Source organism: Hemiscyllium ocellatum, chromosome 4 (genome assembly GCF_020745735.1).
Source record: "Hemiscyllium ocellatum isolate sHemOce1 chromosome 4, sHemOce1.pat.X.cur, whole genome shotgun sequence".
NCBI lineage: Eukaryota > Metazoa > Chordata > Chondrichthyes > Orectolobiformes > Hemiscylliidae > Hemiscyllium > Hemiscyllium ocellatum.
Window position 1 is genome coordinate 18,835,938 of NC_083404.1, and position 19,188 is coordinate 18,855,125.

The 19,188-nt window shown below is 40.9% G+C and overlaps 1 protein-coding gene across 1 annotated transcript in view; it reads right to left on the minus strand.

Moving 5' to 3' along the window:
- Positions 1-19,188, minus strand: part of LOC132815316 (lethal(3)malignant brain tumor-like protein 4) — a 251,003-nt gene that overhangs the window by 143,395 nt on the left and 88,420 nt on the right. The window contains exon 12 of the mRNA XM_060824166.1: positions 12,452-12,562. Within this exon, the coding sequence (XP_060680149.1) occupies positions 12,452-12,562 (111 nt within the window). The remainder of the gene's footprint in view (positions 1-12,451; positions 12,563-19,188) is intronic.

Consider the following 19,188-nt stretch of genomic DNA (forward strand, 5'->3'; position numbering starts at 1 on the left):
TTTTGAGAGACATAGAAGTGTGTTAAAATCTTAATAACATTAAGCAGACAACCATCTGCTAAGACATTTACAAATCAACAATGGAAAACAGTGGCAATTCTACTTACTGGGGCTAAATTCCATTGGTACTACCATTCCCCTCTCCTCCACCAGTCGTGTACGTCCATCAGATCCAATTACTATAGGACAGGTGAGCAATGCAAAAAAGAGAGTGTACCTCTGATATTTGTCCGTCATTGTGGGGCATGCAGGACATCTGTCTGTCCCAACAGCACCCTTCCTCTGGCACTGTCCATCTCAATCCCTGAGCAGCAACGTTCAATAATCAGGAAAATAAAGTTCCTTAACTTTTTCGTGAAACTAGTTCAATGTCACTATCCTGGCCATGGGACCCCACATTCACCCATTTGGAGTCTGGCACACAGCCTTCACTGCTGTCTATCACTTTCCATTGTCGAGAATATTGGCTATTTCACAGTCGTGGCATGATCCACTTGGAAAAATGTGCTCATACTTGAGCTCAACATATTCCAGGGTCACGTCAAAAGTTAAAGATTTAATCAAAGCCTTCAAGTTAATTGTTTGATTGACTCAGATTAACAAATAATGCTCTGTAAGTTTCTGTACTCACCAAGAACAACTATTTATTACAAGTGAATTCCAACCACAGGCAATTAACTATGAAATAACAACATGCTCTACTATTTAAATCTCTAACCTCCTTTAAAACTTCCCTGGATATATACACACTGACAAAAAAGTATGGGTGTAATGGGTGGAGGGGAAAAAGCTAGGGAAACAGTTCAATAGCATTAGGTTTTGATGAAGCGCTCCTTCTTTCCATCTCCTAAGTCCTTCCTTCCAGATTCTCAGTTCTGTGCTCAAGACAGATTTACACATTAATTGTCCCAGTTTCAGAGTCACTCAAAATTTAAAGCACACTCAAAAGTCTGCAAGGAATGTAGGGTTCGCCATGGTGCAGCAATACACAACGAAGCAATGAACACTGCCATACATCTCATTCAAAGCAGATTTGATTTCTTCAATGTACACACAGATTATTAGCAGTAGTAATGCATTTGTTCCACAGGAACTCTCTGTGGTTTTATTTCAGTGGCTAAATCAACATAAGAAGTGGCCACTGGGCAATCATGCTACTCTCTGAAATGACTCATGAACCCAATTCCCAACCCATGCACAACATTCATCCAATGAGAGTCACGCACTCCTAAGAATTCCGATAATGTCAAGACCACTGTTGACCTGAAGCAATTATCATGTGCCATGGATGGCTCTCCAGCACTTGGCTGAGCAAGGCACGAACTTATAACAAGTAAAAAAATAGCAGTTGAAACATCTTCCAGATGCCAACCCATTTTCAGCCTGTAGACCTGCTCCACCATTCAATTAAATCATGGTTCGTCCTCTCCTCTATGCATCTTTCCTGCATCATCTCTGTATCCCAATTTCACTTATATTCAGAAATCTGTTAATTTCTCTGTTGAATGTTCTGATTGACTGAGCTTCCACAGCCGTGTTGGGAAGAGAATTCTAAAGCTTCAATACACACACATTGTGAAAAAAAGTTTCCTCTCATGTTGGTCTCAAGCACCATACCCCTTATTCTAGGTTTATGTTCACTGGTTCTTGACTGACCAGACAGGGGAAACATTCCATCCACATTCAGCTTGTCACGTGCTCTAAGAATTTTGCACATTTCAATGACATTATTCTTTGAAATTTTGGATATGGCAGACACACAAAAATGGGTCAATTTTTTCCTCATAATATAATCCCATCACCCCAGAAATTAGCCTAGTGAACCTCCACTGCATTCCTCCTTTGGCAAGCACATCCTTCCTTAGGAAAGGACACCAACATTTCAGTTGTGCTCTCAACAAGTCTCCATACAACTCAGCATGACATCTTTTCTCTGTATATATACATTTCTAGTGTATATATAGTGACTCCCAAACAATGACACTTAAATATCTCTGACTAGTAACATCGTCTACCTGTCATCATTTAAGAAATATTCCAACTTTTGCCTTTTCTACCAAAAGAGATAATTCATTCACATTACATTCCATTTGGCATGTTCTAGCCTATTTGTTTCACCTGTTTAAATCCTCTTGCAGCCTCCTTGCATCTTTCTCACAATGTACATTCCCACTGAGTTTTGTATCGTCAAAAAAATTGCAAGTACAACTGCTGCCAATAGCCAAGTCATTGAATGTGTTGTGAGCAGCTGTAGACCTATCACCAATCCTTGTCCTACCCCCTAGTAGCAGCCTGTTGCCTGAGAATGACCCTTTTATTCCAACACTGCTTTCTTGTTAATTGATTCTTAACCCAAACCTGTACATTACCTTCAATCCTATGTACTCTAATTTTGTTTATGAGCTTCCGGCATTGAATCTTATCAAAATTCTTCTAAAATCCCAACACACAAGATTCACTGATTTTCCTTTATCTATAAGACGAGCAGCACCTTCAAACATTTATTTGTTAAACATAATCTCCCTTGTCTAAATCCATGCTGATGGTCCAGTTTTATATTTTGTTCCTAGGTGCCTAGTTATCTCAGACTTTAAGGGATTCAAACATCTTCCTATGTGGAAATCAAATTAACAAGTCTGTAGTTTTCCATTCTCCCCCCTTCCTCTTTTATTAAATAGTGGTATTGTATTTGCTATTTTCTAGTCTTTAGGAACCTTGCCATAATTATAAAATCTTGGAATATAACCAACAATACATCCATTATCTCCCTAGCCAGCTTCTTCAATACTGTGAGATGAAACTCATCTGCTCCAGGGGATTTATCAACCTTCGATTCAGTTGATTTTTCAAGTACTAACTCGTTTTTTGATGCTAATTACTTTTCATTCTTCAGTCCTGTGGCTGTCCGGTACTTCTGGGAGATTGGCTATATCTTCTTCTGTGATGGCAGGCACAAAGTCATTGTTCAGTTTCTCTGCCATTTCCTTGTTTTCCACTACAAGTTCTACTATTTCCACATGCAATGGGTGCATGTTTGTCTGAGCTAATCTTTTCCTTTTCAAATACCTAAAGGTTTCAGTTTGTGTTTGGTTCTTGCTAGATTTCATTCCTATATCAGTTTCATGGTCACCCCTGCTGAATTCTAAATTGCTCCCAATTCTCCAGCTTACTATTTTTTCCAGTATCCTTATCAACTATTTCCTTTGGCTTGCAATCATTAACTTCTTTGGTTAGCCACAGTTGATTTCGCTTTTCTATTGATTGTTTGCATATTTGAGGAATAGATTTATTATGATCATGTAACCTTTGTTCAAATAATAGCCATTACCTGTCTGCAAGCAAATCTTTCAACATATTTTTGTTATCCAACAAAGTTTCATTTGTTCATCGTTAACACCCCAAATTCAGAAGATTACCTTGAGTAGTTTAGTGGAACAGAACTTTTGATGTATTGATGAAATGCTTTGTTGAAGCTTTCTGTTGTACACTCATTAAGACAAAAATACCAATGAAAAGGGAAAACAACATGTATATTGTGAGAGAGGACAGTGCTAGTCGGTTCGCAAGTGGACATTGATTGATGGGGATGTTGCTAGAGAATGCCCCAGTTAACTCAGCTAACTCTGAGTAATCTATTGCCTTTAGAAATTAACCAGAGAATTGACATCACCTAGCTTGTTGAGTTGAAACAGGTGCAGTATGTGCATATGTGAAAACAGAAAAACAAATGTAATTTCCAGTGTGCATAATGCTTCACTGACAATCTAAATTGGTTATTAGTTACAATGCCACTAGTTTTTCCTCTTACTGCATGAACTTTGCACTGTCTGTGCACAGTCGCAGCTTTGGGAACCCAAAGTCAATGCTGGGGACCACATCAGTATGTCACTTGGCTACCTACAGCCCCACGGTTGCAAGACTGCTAACCTTACAGGGAACACTGGTTGTCAGCCTAATTCAGCACATCACGTTGCATGTCGGATGGTGCTTTGAGGTTTCCAAGTGTGGGCTGGTTGAGTAGGATTAGTACCTTACTTGTTACAGACAGCCAAAGGCTGATTTGATCTGCCAGTCTTTGGGACATATGCTGACAGACATTGTGCCAGTAACTGAAATTCAGACAGCACTTTAGCAATTTGTTCATGATCCACCTGGCTGGAGGAAAGTGCAAGGGGAAATCCAGACGAGGGAGAGAAGTCCGTACGCCAATTGGGAGGCCCTTCTCCTCCTGACAATCAGTAACTTGTTTTTCATTCCCTTACAAACTGAAAGGTAAATGTAGATAGACAGGACACAGAGCAGGCTTCATTCAATTCTATTCCAAAATGAGAATAAGTATCTCGTACGCATTATAGAATGTGCATTTGTATGGCATCAGTTGAATTAGCAGGTTGGCCATTCCTTCTGAATATGGCCTTAGCCAGATTAAGAATGAAAGTGGGCCAGTGAGCTATCACATCATTAAAGTGTCCACCCAAAAAAGTGCTCCACTAATCTCACAAATTAGAAGCTATTAAGGGATCAATCCGCAAAAAGTCGGTATTTACTCAGATTTTGCATCAAGAGTTAAGTGGGAGCTGCCAGTGCTCACGGTTATTGAGAACTAAACCGGACTGGAACTACCAGTTTCCATGCATGCATAAGTAAATGCAAAAACTGGGACTTTGCTGTCCGACTTCTTGGTAAAAGTCCCACAGGATTTAGCTTGGGACAGGAGTAGGGCTGTTTCCTTGCTGGCCCTCGTTCTTACATCCTGCAAAATGGCTGCTGGGGGAAATAGGAAGTTGAACTTCTGTCTGCACCGCTCAGTTTATTTATTTTTTGTCATCCTTCATCAGCTTGGCCCTGTTTTGGGCATGTAAAATCCAATCCTGTCTGTCTTAAATGAGGGTACTTCAATCCTTTGAGTAGTCGGAAAAATGATCTCTGAGAGAGATCACAAGTTGATCCTCTACTGACCTGGATACACTTGTAAGCCCAATGAATGATGGGCAGCATTCCTTTACCAATGACTCCTAAATCCAGGCCGTTATATTAGGATGCAATCAATTTTCATGGCTTTATTTTTAAGGTTGCTATTTCAGGCGAACTATTATCTACACAAGGTACAACATGATGGAACTTGTTAAAACAACTGAGAAAAAAAAATCTACTCATGATCAGGTGTCAGCAGATTCTCAAAGCAACACATAATTCACCATCTTTGGAAGGTGAAAATTTGCAAATGTAATTAATTGTAAAAACAAAGTCCGTTTGTATTCCTTGGCGGATTTTCATAAGTTTTGTTTAAATATATGACATTCCAAGATCCTACTCAACTGTCACGTATAAACTCATTAAAACAAATCAACAGAATTCTTGGCAAGTGGCAACCATAGCATCAAGAAACTGAGGCTTAGTTAATCAGTGCGATGCTCAGACAAAAGAAACGTCAGAAAAATATCCTGAGATTTCTAAACAATGGGGAAAATCTGGTCTGTGTCTGATTTCTGAATGCCATTTAGTGTCCAGAGGGTGCCTTTCGGGCAGTGGTGTTCCAGGGGTATTCCACATTCCGAACCCTGGAAACATGCCGAAGGTGTAAATGGAAGCTGTCAAATTTCCTGGTGTCCATGAGAAACACGCATTGGGTGTCTTCAGCTAACAAAGCAGTGTTCTCAGGCCTGCTATATGGTCAAGCTTCCAAACATGGCAGAGAACATACATTTATACAGACCCCAAAAGGTCACCAACAAAAGAAAGCCTACAATTTTTTTGAAAAGAGCTCTCAACTTCAGGCTAGCATGTCAGGAGTGCTTCATCTGGTGTCATAGCATGGCTGCTGCTAACCTGGAATCATAATATTATTGTTTGCTTACTCACACCTTCCAGGACCTATCGGTTTTGTCAATGCCCACGTTGATTGATTTTGTCAAAACTCCAGACAGCAAGGGGCAGCACTATCTCCACACACATCCACTACTGTCAACAGCTCACAAACCGGATTAGAACTAGAACCAAGCAGTGGACCTCAAACATGATTGGGTGCATGTGTCCCAGATTTCTAATTTATTTCTTATTTATTCATTTTTGAGACATGGGCATCAGTGGCCAGCATTTATTGCCCGTCCCTAGTTGTCCTTGAGATGTTGGTGGTGAGCTGCCTCCTTGAACCGCTGCTGTCCACCTGCTCTGGGTTAACTCACAATGTCATGAGGGAGGGAATTCCACAATATTGACCTAGTGACCATGATGGAATGGTGATAAGTTCCAAGTCAGGGTGGTGAGAAGCTTCGAGAGAAATTTCTAGGTTAGTGATAACCCCATATATCTGCTGCTCCTGTCCTTTCGGATGGAAGTGACCATGGTATGGAAGGTGCTGTCTGAGGATCTTTGGTGACTTTCTGCAGTGCACCTTGTAGAGAGTACACACTACTGCTACTGAACATCGGTGGCAGAGGGAGTGGATGCTTGTGGAGGCAGTGCCAATGGAGCGGGCTGCTTTGTCCTGGATGGTGTCAAGCTTGAGTATTGTTGGGGCTGCACTCATCAAGACATACAAGATAATCAGAGGGTTAGATAGGGTGGACAGGGAGAGCCTATTTCCAAGTATGAGGACAGCAAACATGAGGGGACACAACTTTAAAGTGAGGGGAGATAGGTATAAGACAGATGCCAGAGGTAGTTTCTTTACTCAGAGAGTAGTAAGGGTATGGAATGCTTTGCCTGCATCGGTAGTAGATTCACCAAGTTTAAGTGCATTTAAGTCGTCATTGGACAGGCAAATGGATGTACAGGGAATAGTGTAGGTGGGATGGACTTCAGATTAGTATGACAGGGCGGCGCAACATCGAGGGCCGAAGGGCCTGTACTGCGCTGTAATGTTCTATGTTCTATATCTAGGCAAGTGGGAGTGTATTCCATCACATTCCTGAGTATAAATACGAAAATTTGAAGAGCTATACTACAGGCAAGTCAAAAAAGTAATGGTCATATACACAGAATCATACCTCTCAGCCCATGTCACAAATGCTCCATCACCATCTCCAGGCATGTCATGTCCAATGGCAGGATTGCCTCAAAAGTGGAAGCAAAACACCAATAGTCATGATGGAGTGGTCTTGGTAATCCTCAACATCGATTCTGAACATAATGGTGTCTCATGGCATTGGATTAATCATGGGCAAGGAAACACCCTGTTAATTGTTGTCACTCTCAGCTGTTGAATCAATATTCATCCATGCTAAGTGCCATTTGGAAGTAGCATTGAGGGTAGCAAGGACAACAAATGTTCTCTGGATCAGGGAGTTCAGATTCTATCATCAAGAGTGGATAAGTGATGAAACTGTTTTGACAGAGGACAAAGCTGCTAAAGTAGGTTCTCACACAAGATGTTGAAAAAGTCAACTTGAGGAAAAAAGCTAACTGATGTCCCCCTTAGTATTCTTTATAGATGGATCTGTCCATGACAGTACTGGTAGGAATGACCATGGCTTAGGCCTTATGGACATTAAGTCTTCCCACTTTGGATTCTTGTGGTGAGAGGCAACAATACCTTTTTAGGTGGAATAGAATGGAACAAATTTACTAGCTCAGCAATGGACATCCAGCAGACATTATGGCATCTGCAGCAGCAAAATTATATCCAATGGCAAAGTGTAACTTCTCAGCATGACAAACCTTTCACTCGTACTGCAGCTTTCTCTTGCAGGATCCTAGAATGCTGGCCATCAAGTCCAGGGAATTTGTTGGATCATCATCGTTTAAGTTTCTCTCAGAATGCTTTTCTTTGATACAAATTACGTTAAGCTGCCTACTCTTATTAGGTAAAAACAATGACTGCAGATGCTGGAAACCAGATTCTGGATTCGTGGTGCTGGAAGAGCACAGCAGTTCAGGCAGCATCCGAGGAGCAGATTTAGTCCTTTGGTTAACCTCCAATTCAGATTTATAATTCGAAATTAAAACATAGACCAAAGAACAGCTCAACACCCTTCAGCCCACCATGTCTCTGCCAACCATGCCATATTAAACTCATCACATCTTCTACTGTGAAAACAGACAGAATGCCATTCAAAGTTTCTGGTATTTCCTCATTCCCATCATTTTTCATGATTCTGCCTTTAAGGGAACAACATTTACTTTAGCTTTCTCTTCCTTTTTTATGCAATTGAATTGCAATTTGCTCTTAAAACTCAGCAATGGGCAAGGTCAGACTTGCAGAGGTTTGTACATATTCTTCACAATGAGATTGATACAATTTGACAATGTGGTCCAAACCCCTGAAAACAGTTTAGAACAATACGGATGGAGATTAGAACAAGGTCCTCCTACCACATTCTTAGAAAAAGTGGAAGGAATTCTAAGTTCCTTTGTTTTATTTGATTTTGATTAGTAAATACCTCATGAGGTATCTAATGCAAGAGTATTTACCATATGCAAAGAAGAGGAAAATTGAATGGTTAAGCATTCAAGGATAATCTTTTCTTGCCAATAAACTCTTGCAATCAATACGTAACAAAAGGTAAATAAAGTGAAACATTATATTTAGTTTTAACCAGGCTAACCACAGCATTTCATCTTGGTTCTGGATTAGTGGTGCTGGAAGAGCACAGCAGTTCAGGGAGCATCCAAGGAGCAGCAAAATCGAAGTTTTGGGCAAAAGCCCTTCATCAGTAATAAAGGCACTGAGAATGAAGCGTGTAGAGATAAACTAGAGGAGGGTGGGGGTGGGGAGAAAGTAGCATAGAGTACAATAGGTGAGTGGGGGAGGGGATGAAGGTGATAGGTCAGGGAGGAGGGGTGGAGTGGATAGGTGGAAAAGGAAATAGGCGGGTTGGACAAGTCATGGGGACAGTGCTGAGCTGAAAGTTTGGAACTAGGGTGAGGTGGGGGAAGGGGAAATGAGTACAGCAATGCACATGCCAACACATGATGGCAACAATTTTGTGTGTAAAGTGAACAGAATTGTATCTTGATTTAATTGATTAACTGTGGTTCATGTTCTAATTCAACTCAGAGCTCCAAATCATAGCTGAACCAAACATCTATTAATGGTGTGTGTTGTAACAACTGACATTAAGTGCAGACATAATTCTTTAATACATATTGATGTCATTCTTTGCTCATGTTTATAGCTATCATTAAATGTATTAATTAATTTGCAATACTTTACACATTGAGGTTATGCCAAATTGGCCTCTCAATGTAGAAACAAAAGGCTACATAAACATTCCTACAAAAGCTGCGCTTTTCATTCCATATAACTAGGTCTGCTGTATGTATGTCTTTTAATTGAAGATTGGTAACTTTGATAGGCCAGGCACATCCACAGGATTGAAAACAGGTTGCACACCCAATATTTTCCCTATAGTGAAGTAGCTGGAGGGTAGCCCAAGGCTACATACCAAGGATGCATGCAAGTGTGCAATGAAGTCTCTATCTATTAAGTACTTGTGTGTTCTAACTGGTGAATTTATTTTTCATGGAGCAAATTGTCTGGATTTGGAATGAACTGCCTAGATGTGTGAACTGAAATATTTGAGAGAACACTGAATTATTATTTAAATCAGAATGAAGTGCAGGGTTATCGGGATAAAGCAAGAGCTTTTGCACATATATCATACAGTCATGGAGTTACAGACTTATACAGCAAGGAAGCAGTCACTTCACTCCAAGTCGACTACAGTGACCAAGTTTCCCAAACTAAAGTAGACCCACTTGACTGCAATGGACCTATATTCCTCTAAACCTTTCCTATTCATGAACCTGTCCAAATGTCTTGTAACAGTACCTGCACCCACCTATTCCTCTGAGACTTCATGGAAGATACAAACCATCCTCCGTCTGAAAATGTTGCCCTGTGGGTCCCTTTTAAATCTTTTCCCTCTCACCAGAAAAATATGCCCTCTAGTTTTGAACTCACCCACCACAGGGAAAAGACTTTTGTTATTCACTTTCTGTATGGCCCTCATGATTTTATCAACCAATATAATGTCACCCCTCAAGCTCCTACACTCCAGTGAATGAAGTCCCAGTGTATTCAGCATCTCCTTACAACTCAGAACCGTCTAGTCCTGGCACCATTCTGGCAATTCTTTTCTGTACCCCTCCAATTTAACAATATCTTTGCTAACACAGGGCAACTAGTACTGTACACAGTACTCCAATTGTGGCCTCACCAACATCCTGTACAACCTCAACCTGACGCCCCAACTCCCAATACTCAAGGGTATGAGTAATGAGGGCAAGCATGCCAAACGTCTTCTTAACCATCTTGTCTATCAGTGACGCAATGTTCAAAGAATTATGTATCTGAACCTCTCTGTTTGACAACACTACTCAGGATCCTACCATTGACTGTGCACGTCATGACAAAAGTGAAATACCTTGCATTATTCCAAATTAAACTCCATCTGCCACTCCTCAGCCCAAATCAAGATGCTGAGAGAGTTGGTGCAGACATGATGGGCTTCTTTTACACCTTAACTATTCTGCGATTCTTAAAGGGAGAATGACGACATCTCCTACGGTTGATGTCACAATAGTAGCTTGGCAACAGCCTCCTACATAGAAAACAGTAAGCTACAATCATACATGGCAGCTTCAGGTTCAGTATTTATGGCAGGTTCTGCCTTTCAATGAATGGCCTCACAGCCATCCACAATGTGCTCCTAATCATGACAGCCTATCAAAATGAATTACTTGCTACATCTCTCTTATTTGTTACATACACCTCTCTTTGGTTTAACAAGGGAACCTTAGGTCCAGAGTATATTGACTACAGCTCTACAATTCCAACATTTATGATTCACAATACACCAGGCCACACAATGAACCTGCTATTGTAATAACAGAAGACAGTAGTGCTCATGAATTGTCAGCACCAAGTGATGGGAGACTGTATGAATCTGACCACCTCCAGAAAGTGACCATGATTTTGAATACAGTGGAATCTTTGGTGGAGGAATTGCCATCAAGAGGCAAATGACCTGAGCCTTGAACTAGTCAATGACACTCCAAACTGAAGGCTTGATGCAGAAACAAGACAGAACAAGTCCATGTGTACATAATGACACAAAAAAACATACAAATTAGAAGTAAAGCATACATTCCATCGAGCCTGTTCCACCACTCAGTATAATCAAGGCTGATCATTGGTCTTTGATCCACTTTTTTACCTGATCGCCATGTTCCCTGAGAAATGTATCTCAGCTTTAAATGTATCAAATGATGGAGGAGAGGCAAACATGGTTAGATGTAGAATGCAAGGGTTATGTAGCAGAACATACAACCCAGCGCGAAAGACAGGCACGGGAACAGCAAGCTGACACAAATATATCTAAAATTCATTCAGTTTTCTGTTTAAGAAGTCCGTCGTTTTTAAAATGTTGAAAATTTAATTGCTAATAGTGCAATGGCTCAAACAGCAACATATTTTAGTGAAATATTTGTTGGGGCTTTAACACTCCTGATGGTAAGTAAGAATGCTTCTAGTCAGCCATATCCTGTGAATACATGGTTGCTCTGTCAGTCATTAAATGATATTTTGGTAAACTGCATGCATGGAAAACATAATGTTCATTACATCATAAAGAAACAAATTACTGAATCTTGTGAACTACAGCACACAGGCAGTTAGCGATGTGAGACAATGAAATTCTGAGAGCTTTGCCCAGATTATTTGGACAGACTCACGGTGGTGCCTTTGCAATGATTTGATCATGGGGTATGCACATCACTAACATTTTGAAGAGTGAGTGAGTTAACCCCAGCGTCACTGCCAACCCTTATGCCTCCACCAACATCGTAAAAACAAATAATGTGGTCATTAACACATGGCTGTTTATGGAAACTTACTTTGCTGTATTTCCTGCACTGCCATAGTGACTACATTTCTAAAGTACATCATTTCTTACTTTGCTGTATTTCCTGCACTGCCATAGTGACTACATTTCTAAAGTACATCATTTGTTGTTAAAAAAAGCTTTGAGATGTTTGTGAAAAATGCAATATGAAATCAGGAATTTTTGATTGACCAGCTATACTCGAGTACAATATGGACAATCTGAATTTAGGAGAAGACATTCCCATCTAGTTTGAAGGATAATTAGCAAGCTAGCAAAGTTAACAGTAATCGCTAATCAGTAATCAGCAAGATTTAAATTAAACTTAGTTGTGATAATACGATCCAGAGATTGGGTGAAGCCAGAAAACCTGTGTAGGTATGCTGTTACATGACACCAGGTTATAGTCCAGTAGTCACCTGACCAAGGAGCAGCGCTCAGAAAGCTTGTGATTTCCAATAAACCTTTTGGACTATAACCTGATGATGTGTGACTTCTGACTTGGTCCACTCCAGTCCAACACCAGCACCTCCACATCTAGCTTGGTTGTGTCAAAGGAATTAGAAACCTCAGCAAGACATTTTGAATAGCTAAAAACAGCAATGAGAATCTCCAGAAATGAATACCTTTATCCTTTGATCATCGACATCTACAACTGTGGCAACTCGAATCAACATTGGGTTTCGTCTGTCAACAGCTTCAAGCTTCATATTTAACTGGAAACCATGCGGGGGCCTCTGTGGGATGGAAATTCAAGAGTGATGGTAATTTACTGCTAAACACCTATTGTTAAAACTTGATGACCAAGATTCCATGCAGATATGTGGGGTAAACAATCATTGACCAATACGAAGTATTTTCGACTGTGATATGAATAAAGACACGAACTGATGGCATGAAAAACATCAACTTTATAACAACTTTTTCAAACCACAATATAGAATAAATAAATCTAAAATTTACACAAACGAGATTTTACCAGGGATTTAAGGCCAGATAGAAATATATACAAATCAGAGGCAATAAACAAAATCCAAGTGCTGATTAGGAAAACCACTGATTTTTGACACTTTGGGAATAAACTGGAAACCTGAAATGGGAAATTAACCAGAAATTTGATTTTATCTGCATCCAAAATAATATTGATCTAACAAAAAGATAATATATACAATTGTGGCTGATAATATATCTTCACAAACATGATACTCAACATATACATTATGATATAATAATATTTTCACAGCAGGTAATTCGGTGGGAAGCTGAACAGCGAGGCAGAGAACTGGAACACCCAGCAGGAAACAGCAGGTGAGAGGAAAGCAGAGTGAATGACTCAAATCAAATGATCAGTTGAGATGACAGATCAATGAGCTGAAACATTACCTCTGCTCTTCTCTTCACAGGCCCCAGACAAACTGAGAATTTTGAGCATTTCTTATTTTTATTTCAAAGTTCCAGCATCCATGGTATTTTGTATTTGAGTATCTGGGATCTCATCTCGAGAATTCCAGAGGCACAGCTATAGCCAGAGCCTTCGCTCACTCACAGTAGATTGGTATGGACAAGGGTAGGGATGCCTAATTCCAGGATTTCTTCCATCAGCAGTCTCCTGTTGACTTAGCGCAACAGTGTTGGCAAACTGGTCCACAAAACCAAACACAGTCCAAAGGTGTGCAGGTCAGGTGAACTGGCTATCCTAAAAAGTGCCCGTTGTGTTAGATAAGGGGTAGATGTAGGGGTATTGCGCTTTGGCAGGTTGGTGTGGACTTGTTGGGCCGAAGGGCCTGTTTCCACACTGTAAGTAATCTATATAACTGAATATCAGCGTCAAGCTGGGGGATCAAAAAAAGGATCGTGACTTTGACCTCACGATTTCATGGTTTGAAAAGAAGGTATACAGAGATTGAAGGAATGATGACTGTCATTGTGGGGTTCTGGTACTCTAAGTACAGTGCTGCAAAGATGCAGGACAGCATCTGAAGCAGACACCCTCACTATGTCTCATTAGCCTGATGCTTGATGTTAAAAGAGCCAGGAGACAACTTTGGTGAGATCAATAATGGTCAGTCTGGGCAGACATGTCTGAGGCAGTAATGCCTCTATAGCACCAGGAGAATGTGAGGTCTGCAGATGCTGGAGATCAGAGTCGAGAGTGTGGTGCTGGAAAAGCGCAGCAGGTCAGGCAGTATCTGAGGAGCAGGAGAATCGATGTTTTGGGCATAAACCCTCCATCAGGAATCAGGCTTATGCCTGAAACATCGATTGTCCTGTTCCTCGGATGCTGCCTGACCAGCTGTTCTTTTCCAGCATCACACTCTTTGACTCTGATCTCCAGCATCTGCAGTCCTCATTTTCTCCTTGCTGCTGTGTTAACGTCAGACAAGCTAATCATGTAACATAATTGCAATGTCCTGCTCTTGCTGGATAAGTGTCCTGAGAATGAGCTCTAAATTGATAAACATGGTTTTACACTTCCCTGATGACAACATGTGCCTTTGTTCGATGGGCTTGCATCAAATAGACTATGTCATCAGGGGGGATATACCTGTAACAAAAGCCATGAGTTGTGCTGACTACCTTAGCATCTCAAAGTTAAACAATAACGCCTCTCCCCCGGGAATCCCTCAGGGCATGACAGCCCACCAGAAATTCATATCTCAAGACTCAAACAAGCAGTTAAGAAGGAATTTCACTCAGAGGAACTTAAGAGACACTAGCGTACAGAAAAAAAAACACTACATCAAGTTTGATTGAGTGACCGTTCAGGATCCAGCACACTCTACTGCTCTGATGTCCCTTGGTCCCAGCTCTAACAAGCACCGAGGTTGATCCTGCAAAAACAAGATGATGATCCCAGAAGGATGATCATTCATTGAATTACCTCAATGACAGGTCATCACTAAGCATGATGCTTACTGAAACATCCACAAGTCTGCTTCATGTTCATAGAAATTTGGCTGAATCAGAAAACAGGGCAACTCCAGTCATTTGCAAACCACACAAGAGTCTGTAAAGTGCTGAGGGTCTACTGGTTCATTACAAATTCTCCCAAAACTGCTTAGTGCAACATTTCAACTCGGGTCTGCTGTCAGAGTGTTGTTTCGGAAATGAACAATGAAAAATATGCAATCAGACAGCATCCAGAAAAATGCGAAGGAAAGAACATCGATTTCTCTATTGTGTTTTTGATCGGATCAAGGCCTTTGATAGAATCAACTGTTAAGAGCTTTGGAACTGTAATGGAAATTCATCACTATGACATATTCACGTATCCTGGATGATGACAAGTTTTCTGACCTATTTCCTGACATTAATGGAATTAAACAGGGCAGTGTGTGAGTGATAACGCTCTCCAGTGTCTTCCAATTGCAATCTTGGCATCAAAATCAGAAACTGAATGGTTGGGCAGCTGTTCATTTGCAGATGACTCCTGACAAAAATTGAAGTCTCCACGGCCATACTTTACAGTCTCTGTTTGCTGATAATTGTTCACTAGGTGTCGTTCAGAACTGAATATGCAATGTTAGATGGGCTCATTCCCCAATGTAAAAGGTTAGAGTGGTTCTCGAAAAGCACAGAAGGTCAGGCAGCATCTGAGGAGCAGGAAAATCGACTTTTATTAGGAATGGCTTTTGCCTGAAACATCGATTTTCCTGTTCCTTGGGTGCTGCTTGACCTGCTATGCTTTTCAGCACCACTCTAATCTTGACTTTAATCTCCAGTATCTGCAGTACCAACTTCATTCCCCAATGTGTCAATTGGCACAAAACTGAGGCATCATAATCAGCCTGTTCCAGGGAAATCCAATCTGAAGTGCAATGTCTTAATTCATGACCAGGACTTATCAACGGTAGATAACTTCATCTATCTTGTCTGCATAGAAATAATCCTGCCCACTCCATTCTATGTACGTACGACTTGGACTGTGTACCAAAGTCATTCTAAGAAGCCAAATTACTTTCACTTACACATACTTCAGAAAGTTCTGAAGATGAGATGGCAGGAAAATTACCATACACTGAGGTGCTCACCTGACCTGGCTTGCTGAACATATACCCAGTACTGAGACAGTCAGCGAGTTGGGTTTGTCATGGAATTACAACATCTGACATTCACTCACCAAAGTTCATTCCCTGTGGAGGGTTGAATCTCAGGTCTGCTCTGACTGATGACAAAGGAAACTGAGTAAAGGTGAAATTTCTTCACTCAGAGAGTGGTGAGCCTGTGGAATTCTCTGCCAAAGAGGCCAAAGCATTCCATGTTTTCAAGAAGAATTAGTTTTAGTTCTCTGGGTTAAAGGGATCAAAGGGAATAGGGAGAAAGCCGGAACAGAGTACAAAGTTGGATGATCAGCCATGATCACATCGAATGGAGGAGCAGGCTCGAAGGGTTGAATGGGTTAGGGTCTTCTACTTCTCATCTTCTATGAAAAACATTAAAGACACTGGAAATCTTTGCTTTCGGATTCTTGACATTGATCCAGAGACCTGGAGGAAACTCATCCAGGATCACTGCACCTGGTCTCACCAAATAAAACCAGTGCAGCGGCCTGCGAAAGAAAATGCATATCGGAGGCAAAGACAAAATACAGTTGAGAAAATCTTGAACCAGCCACGCACCCAAACTCAGCAATCTGCAATATCTTGTCCTATTTTATAGATCTGCTGGGCACTGATTAGCCGGCCTACGCAGCCTATTACATATCGGGTGGAACCCTACCAAACACTCAGGGGCTTTAGTATCACTGAGTGGCTTACTTGACCATTTCAGAGTGTGGTTAAGACTCAGCAATACTGTTGTGGGCTTGGAGTCACATCCAGGCCACAACAGGTAAGATTGGTACATTTCTTTCTTTCAGGGACATGAATGAACAAGACAGGTTTTTACAGAATTCAATGAGAATTTCAAAGTCACCGAGTTTGAAGCAATTTTAAAGTATTACAGTATTCACTCTGGAAAATGACAATGTTGTTGAGGAGAATACTGAGATACAGGCTACTAGACTAGTTGTGATTGAGGTGCACAAGGAAGAGGTACTAGAAATCCTGCAGAGTTGGAAAATAGATAAGTCCCCTGGGCCGGATGGGATTTATCCTAGGATCCTCTGGGAAGCCAGGGAGGAGATTGCCGAGGCTTTGGCATTGATCTTTAAATTGTCATTGTCTACAGGAATAGTGCCAGAAGACGGGAGGATAACAAATGTGTTTCCCCTGTTCAAGAAGGGGAGTAGAGACAACCCTGGTAATTATAGACCAGTGAGCCTTACTTCAGTTGTTGATAAAGTGTTGGAAAAGATTATAAGAGATAGGATTTATAATCATCTAGAAAATAATAGTTTGATTAGGGATAGTCAGCACGGTTTTGTGAAGGGTAGATCATGCCTCACAAATCTCACCGAGTTCTTTGAAAAGGTGACCAAACAGGTAGATGAGGGTAAACCGGTTGATTTGGTGAATATGGATTTCAGCAAAGCGTTTGATAAGGTTCCCCACAGTAGGCTATTGTACAAAATGCAGAGGAATGGGATTGTGGGAGGTATAGCAGTTTGGATCAGTAATTGGCTTGCTGAAAGAAGACAGAGGGTGGTGGTTGATGAGAAATGTTCATCCTGGAATCCAGTTACGAGTGGTGTACCGCAAGGGTCAGTGTTGGGTCCACTGGTTATAAATGACCTGGATGAGGGCGTAGAAGGGTGAGTTAGTAAATTCGCAGACGACTCTAAAGTCAGTGAAGTTGTGGATAGTGACGAAGGATGTTGTAGGTTAGAGAGAGACATAGATAAGCTGCAGAACTGGGCTGAGAGGTGGAAAATGGAGTTTAATGCGGACAAGTATGAGGTGATTCACTTTGGTCGGAGTAACCGGAATGCAAAGTACTGGGCTAATGGTAAGATTCTTGGTAGTGTCAATGAGCAGAGAGACTTTGGTGTCCAGGTACACAGATCCTTGAAAGTTGCCACCCAGGTTGACAGGGTTGTTAAGAAGGCAAACAATGTTTTACTTTTATTAATAGAGGGATCGAGTTCCGGAACCATGACGTTATGCTACAGCTGTACAAAACTCTGGTGTGGCCGCACTTGGAGTATTGTGTACAATTCTGGTCACCACATTATAAGAAGGATGTGGAAGCTTTGGAAAGGGTGCAGAAGGGATTTACTAGGATGTTGCCTGGTATGGAGGGAAGGTCTTATGAGAAAAGGCTGAGGGACTTGAGGCTGTTTTCGTTGGAAGAAGGTTTGAGAGGTGACTTAATAGAGACATAAGATGGGGGGACAGGGAGAGCCTTTTTCCAAGAATGTAGACAGCGAGCATGAGGGGGCATAGCTTTAAATTGAGGGGTGATAGATATAGTCAGAGGTAGTTTCTTTACTCAGAGAATGGAATGCTTTGCCTGCAACGGTAGTAGATTCGCTGACTTTAAGTGCATTTAAGTCGTCATTGGACAAACATATGGACATACATGGAATAGTGTAGGTTAGATGGGCTTCAGATTGGTATGACAGGTCGGCGGAACATCGAGGGCCGAAGGGCCTGTACTGCGCTGTAATGTTCTATGTTCTATGTTCTAAATACCAGGTTTTATTAGTTACTCCATCATCTTATACCAAAGACTTCCAACTACATTTCTGTAGTAGGAATCAGGGAAAAACAACACTAACACTGTTTCTCAAGGATTTCCACTGGAAATCTGGAAATAAGACGCTTAGGTTTCCTTAGGTTTAAAATGGGATAATTTGCACTCCTTTAAAAGATAGCAGGAGCATACATTTTGCGCAATTACTTGGTTCAGCCACAAAAAGAAAAAAAAAAATTGGCCTCAACCATGATTCCAGGAGTTTCACGAGATTTCCATCATTCAACGTCCACAGGAAAATAGCAAACACAGAACAACATCACGTAAAGATGCCATTTGCTCGGTCTGAATTGAAGGGAAACTTTCCATTTAAAACATTGTGTGCAAACTTACTTTGGTGCTCATATGGTCTGTTGGCTACAATATTTACTCCTAGTGAAAGAAGGTCCAATATTCTCCCTCTAATCTGAGTGGTGTAACCAAGGTGTTGGACAAACTCTTTTTCCTAATTTCAGCTTCAGTAAACTCAGTAAAATTTGATATTAAAAAAGGGACTAGCTAATCTGGAAGTAATAGGCAGAAAGCAATAACAGTAATGATTAAAATAAATGTGTAAATGAACAGAGGATTGAGTAATAAATGGCAATAAAGGAGAGACTCTACATAAGAGAAGGAAAGAATTAGTTCCATACATATGATGATTATTATGAAAATTATAAAAGGTGAAGTTAAAGGACATGCAAGGGTACATGCAGCATAAAATAGCTAAAATCAATGAGTCAGGAAAAAT